General features: G+C 39.1%; 1 protein-coding gene across 2 annotated transcripts in view; it reads left to right on the top strand.

The window, feature by feature from the left end:
* Positions 1–3,995, top strand: part of FAM65B (family with sequence similarity 65, member B) — an 87,084-nt gene extending 83,089 nt beyond the window's left edge. For both annotated transcript variants that reach the window (XM_006888645.1, XM_006888646.1), the window contains 2 exons: positions 1,224–1,307; positions 3,897–3,995. In XM_006888645.1, the coding sequence (XP_006888707.1) occupies positions 1,224–1,307; positions 3,897–3,995 (183 nt within the window). The remainder of the gene's footprint in view (positions 1–1,223; positions 1,308–3,896) is intronic.
* The last annotated feature ends 2,095 nt before the right edge of the window (positions 3,996–6,090 follow it).

Here is a 6,090-nt window from a genome sequence, read left to right on the forward strand (position 1 = left end):
ATATTATAACTCTTTGCATTGAGATATTACTTGGTGGCAGGCACTGTCTTAACTATTTTACATGTGTCTTCACACTTATTATTACGACTGTTAGGCATCATCAAGTTGACAATGGTCCTTAGTGACCCTGTGAAAAACAGATCTGAATCTTGCCTTATCTTTGACCATCCTCCCAATCTCGAATATATTCAGGATATCATCTTTGGAAAGTAGAGGGCCAGCAAAGGAGAGGAAGACCCTCAATGAGATGGAATGATGATATCTGCAACAAGGACTTGAGCACAGCAGAGATTGTGAAGATGGCACAGGATTGGACAGGATTTCATTCTGTTGTATATTGTGTCCCTGAGGGTCAGAATAGACTTAATGATACTTAACAACAACAATAACACAATTTTTCAGATAGAAGACTATGACACAGGTGGTTAAATAACTTGCTCAGATAAATACATTAGAAAGTTGAAATGTGTATTCGAAATGTGTATGTACTTACGAATACAGATAGATGCAATATACTGTGAAATAAACAAGAGTATAAGAGATTTCAAAGAGATTAATTAATACAATAGCCATAAAATGGGTTCACAGACATTGGTGACTGTGAGGGTGACTCAGGACCACACAATTTTCTTTGCTTGTGTAAATAAATTATTATCGTGAGTCAAAATTGACTCAATAGCAGGTATCAATAGCCAACATAGAAAAAAAAAAACAAGAAAAAAGTGCCTCTGTGCTCTGATAATAACATTGCATCTTGATACAGTGGCTTCTGTCCCCCGGTTTCCCAACTGAAATCTAATCTATCCTTTCAGTCCCAATTCAAACATCCTCATTGTCCCTTGACTTCAGCTTAGCATCCTGACTTAGCATCTTAGATTTCCTATGGAGCCTAATACTTTTTTTAAGGTTCCTTCTAACCTTTTTGTTGTTAACTATGTCTAAGTGTCCTTTACAAATCAGAATTATAATCTGTATTTTCCCCAAAGATCTTGACCTTATAGGATATAAGGGATCAATTTTAAATAAGCCAATCATGTCATCAAGCTGGTTTCAACTCATAACAACCCTTTAAGACAGAGTAGAATGGCCTGGTAGGGTTTTCTCGGCTGTAATTTTTATGAAGCAGACTGTCACATCTTTCTCTCTCAAAGCAGCTGGAGAGTTTGAACCGTCAACCTTTGTCTTAAACTACAGATAACTAAGTACCCCTTATTCTCTTTCAGGCCTTGCTCTATTACTGTGAAGCATTAACAAAGGCAAGCCTCCAGCTCCAGAAGGCAGCTTGCTTGGCCCTGAAAAGTCTTGAGGTAAGACCAACCTGAGAACACCCCACACAACACAATGACACACACACACACACACACACCCCAACTTTGAGTAATACTAACACCAATTGCAGTGGAGTCAACATTCATGGCAACCTCAAACTATCTCAGAGTAGAATGGTGCTTCACAAAATTTTCCAGTGACTTATTTTTTGGAAGTATGTTGCCAGGTCTTTCTTCCAAGGCACTTCTGGGTGGATCCGAACCTTCAACCTTTTGGTTGGCACCAAAGCATGCTAACTGTTTATACCACCCAAAGGCTCCATTAAGGAGTCTACTCACTCATTGCTGTTGAAGAGGTTCCAATTTGGAGCTGATCTTCCATTGTTTCCAAAGCTGCAAATCACACAGGAGGATATTGCTCATCCTTCTCCCACTAAGCCACTGGTGGATTCAAACCTCCAGAAACATACAGCCTTTGAATCAGCAACATAACTTACCACCAGAGCTCCCAAGTAAACAGCTAGTTAATTTTAATTTTGTCAGAAGGAAATATTAGCAGTAAAACAGGTAAAATGTAAATGGGAATAGGAAGAGCTGAGAATTCTCAGCACTAAAAATTTACCTTTCAGTGTTGTTTGTAGGTGGCATCAAGTTGACACTGATTCAGTCACCCTGTATACAACAGAGACACTTCCTGATCCTGTACATTTAAGATTGAATATTTTACTACCTTAAACACACAAAAAAGAAGACTAATCAGTCTTCAGAAAATAATGTTGCAGCCACACCTTAGAGCTTGCTAAAATTTTGGATGGGCACATGGGACAAGGGGCAGGGAAATGAAGCCTGACAGAACAAGAAGAAATGGATTAACACTTCATAAGAAAAAGTTAATGGTCTGTGAAGAAAAGTAGTTCCGGAAAACTTTACCTTCCTTGTTATTTTGCTTTAAAAAAACCCAAAAACATACCTTCAGGTAGCTAAAAAGCTCACTGATATTATTTACTATTTATTTGGATGTTGGCCTAATAGTGATATGCCAATGGTTGATGTCTATGACAAGAGGTAGCAAGACTCTGTACCTGCATACATAAATGAAGACAGGAAGCCCTGTGACCAATGTACATTTTTATTGCTTTACATGGCACAAGGTTTAAAGTAGATATCCCAGTTTTAAACCCTGACATATCCCAATTCTAGAGTGTTACATTCTCCTCCTTGACTCTTTTCTCTCTCTGGGTTCTGCTCAAACATCTGCCCCTCATCTCTGCCTCTTTATAGCTTTTAACTTCCATTAGCCGCTCTCTCCACTACAATTAGAATGCATATAATAAATATATATCCTGCTTCAAACAGTTAAGACCCTTAACATGCATTATAAACCTCTCCTTTACTTGGTCCCTACGTCCTTCTCCAGATTCATCCCTGGCCACTTCTCTAGATCATATCAACTCAAAACTCACTGTCGTTGAGTTGGAACTGACTCATAGCTGACCCTGTAATCAGTGTTCAAAATTGTAAATCACCCACAAGGTTGCCAATCTTTCTCCCAAGGAGCCACTAGTGGATTTGAACACTAGAGAGTTGGGGCCTTTGGGCTAGCAGCACAGCTCTCTAAGGGCCAGGGTTCCCAGGAGTTTATGGATCTTAGACTCTATAAATAGCTGTTCTTCTTGCCTAGAATTTGTTTTCTACTCTACATCCTTAGCCACCTTTATACCTACATACTTACCTCATGCATGCCCAAACTTGGTTAACTCCTCTAAAGTATCCTTTCCATTCAGGAAGACTTCCCTGACCAGACCGAATTGTATTTCAGTCATATTCTACCATGGTACCCCAACTTAACCTATCACCACACTTGTGTCATTGTAGTAATTGCTTGTTTAATAATGTGTCTTCTCTCATAAACTCTTGAGGGCAAAGACCATGTCTTATTCATGTCTTACATATTGTTGAGTTCCAAGAGGACAAAGTAAGATTTTTAAAATAAGCAAATGGTAGAATTCTCACCATCAACCTTACTCTCCTCCTCTATTTTAGTATTTAAGCCTAATATTAGGAATGTGTAAATAGAGCTGTTTTGGGAACAGTATGATCAATCAGGAGAATTTCTTTTATTCTCGGAAAGCAGGCTAGGGTGACTTTACTTCTCTATACCTGGAATCGTCTGTGAAGTAAAGAAGTAACTAATCATCAGAGATCCAGAAAATTAAAAACTCTGGTTTTCATCTAAGAAAATTCTAATACGTCTAGACTAGAGCCTAGGAATCTATACTTTCAAAGAACTCTCTAAGTGATTTTGAAACTTAGTTGGGTCTGGAAATTTCTTTAACATGATTTTTAAAGTCCCTGTCAACTGAGAATGGAACTTTGATGGCACAGGGGTAAGGCATTCATAAGTAGTTCAAATCTATAGCTGGTGCAAGGGGGAAAGGTGAGGCTGTTTGCTTCAGTAAAGATTTACAGTCCTGGAACCCCAGTGGGTTTTACTATGTCCTACAGTGTGGCTTTGAGTCAGAATTGACTTGATGGCAATAGTTTTGGTCTGGGTACCAGATCTGAAAATCTCAAGTAACCTCAGATAAGAACATTACAACACTGTATATTATCATTTTCTCCTCACAGGCTGCTGAAAGTATCAAAATGCTGGTGACATTGTGTCAGTCTGATATTGAAGAAATCAGAAATGTGGCCTCAGAAACCCTCCTGTCTCTTGGTGAGTAGTTCTAGATGACTGTTTCCTCCTGAGAGAACTGTAGGGAAAAGTTTCATATATGATGATACAGCAAGCGTATGTTTCCTTTTCCTATAACCTATCCATTTATAAAAATTCGCTCTCACTCATTCAACTCCTCATTTGAGATTTCTGGGTTTTGCGGGTGAGAGTAGCCGTCTACAGCCATGCTTGATGAGTTCCTTAGATTTTGCATTATTTGGAATAAAGAAACAACAACAAAAAAAGGCAAACTCTAAAACAAAGGCAGTAACTAAAAGGGGTGTATGATTGCCAGAATACTAAGGAAGGTGATAGACCCCCTAACTAAATCCATAAACCCCCAGGACCACACTCTCATTCTTACTCTCAGATTAACCTCTGATTGCTCTCCTAAGCTGTGCCCTCACAGCAAAAAATTAATTTAAGTATATGTCACACCCTGGAATATTCAGATATTCAGATAACCTTTCCTTTTCATTTCCTTCACTTTATAAAGGGTTCATGCCTTAGAAGTGTCATATTTTTCGTCTTTTCTGGTGGAATTTAGAGGCAGGAGATAGCCTTATTAATTCTTTATTAACAAGTATAAATAGTTGTAAGCAACTTAACTACTACAATTTTTTTCAAAACTCTAGGTTTCCGAGTAATTTTTATATATTCTTACATATATACGTACATAAGAATTGTTTCCTTTTTTTGTAAAATGTAGATTCTAATACAATATGCCTAAGTTCAAAATAAAAATTCTTAGCAGGGTTTGAACCAGAATAATCCAATTCTAAGTTCTGCATTCTTTACACGCAGTGAAGGACACCAGTGGAATGGTACACACATTGCCCATAACAATAACTAACATGATAATGTTTTTATTAGCTTCCTGGAACCACCTCTGAAAAAAATTATTTTTAACCAAATATTTGTTTACAATACAGTTTTAAAAAATAAAAAGCCAAAACTATACTGCTAGATTATTTCAAACATGACACAGTCAATAATAAATAATATTACTTGGACAAATGCCATGCTAGTTTGACTGTAGTAGTTTGATAATGTGTGAAGGTGAGTCTTGTATTTATAATCACCATGAAAAATCACATTCATTGTTATTCATTCTTTCTGGCTCAGTAAAACTTCCTTTTACTATAGAATATATCATTCATTGCCAGAAATCTTAGCAAGCATGTTTGTTTAAGGGGTAGAATAACTATTCCTATGGCTCTTTGTTGTTGTTGTTGTTGTTGTTATGTGCCATCGAGTCGCTTTCGACTCATAGCGACCCTATGCACAAAAGCCCTAAACCCTGCTCTATCCTGCACCAACCACACTGCCTCTGACACACCCATCCCAATTACCCCAGTCACCGAATCAATCCATCTCATAGAGGGTCTTCCCCTCCTGCGCCGTCCCTCCACCCTCCCAAGCATGATGTCCCTCTCCAAGGACCCGTCCCTCCTGGCAACATGTCCAAAGTATGTCAGACGAAGCCCCAGAATAATTGCCTCCAAGGAGTAGCTTGGTTTAATCCTCTCCAAGATGAATCTGTTTGTTTTCCTGGCAGTCCATGGTACATTCAGTACTCTTCTCCAGCACCACAGCTCAAAAGCATCAACTCTCCTTCTGTCCTGCCTAGTCATTGTCCAACTCTCTGATGCATAACAAGCGATTGCAAATATCATGGCCTGTATCAGGTGCACCTTAGTCTCCAGAGAGACACCGTTGCTCTTGAGTACTTTAGAGAGGTCCCTAACAGCACACTTTCCCATCGCGATATGCTTTTTGATTTCCTGACTGCTGGTGCCAAGAGTGTTGACTGTGGAGCCGAGCAAACTGAAGCTATGAACAATCTCAATCTCTTCGTCATCCATCCTGACGCTGCCAATTGGTCCAGTGGTGAGAATCTTTGTCTTCTTGACATTGAGCCTCAGTCCATACTGAAGGCTGCAATCCTTGACCCTCCGCAGCAAGTGCATGAGGTCCTCCTCAGTTTCAGCAAGCAGGGTTGTGTCATCTGCATAACGCAGATTGTTAATAGATCTTCCACCAATCCTGATGCCACAATTCTCCTCATAGAGCCCAGCTTCTCGGATAATCTGCTCTGCATAC

Source organism: Elephantulus edwardii, unplaced genomic scaffold (genome assembly GCF_000299155.1).
Source record: "Elephantulus edwardii isolate Elephantulus edwardi_28Jun2011 unplaced genomic scaffold, EleEdw1.0 scaffold00070, whole genome shotgun sequence".
Lineage (NCBI taxonomy): Eukaryota > Metazoa > Chordata > Mammalia > Macroscelidea > Macroscelididae > Elephantulus > Elephantulus edwardii.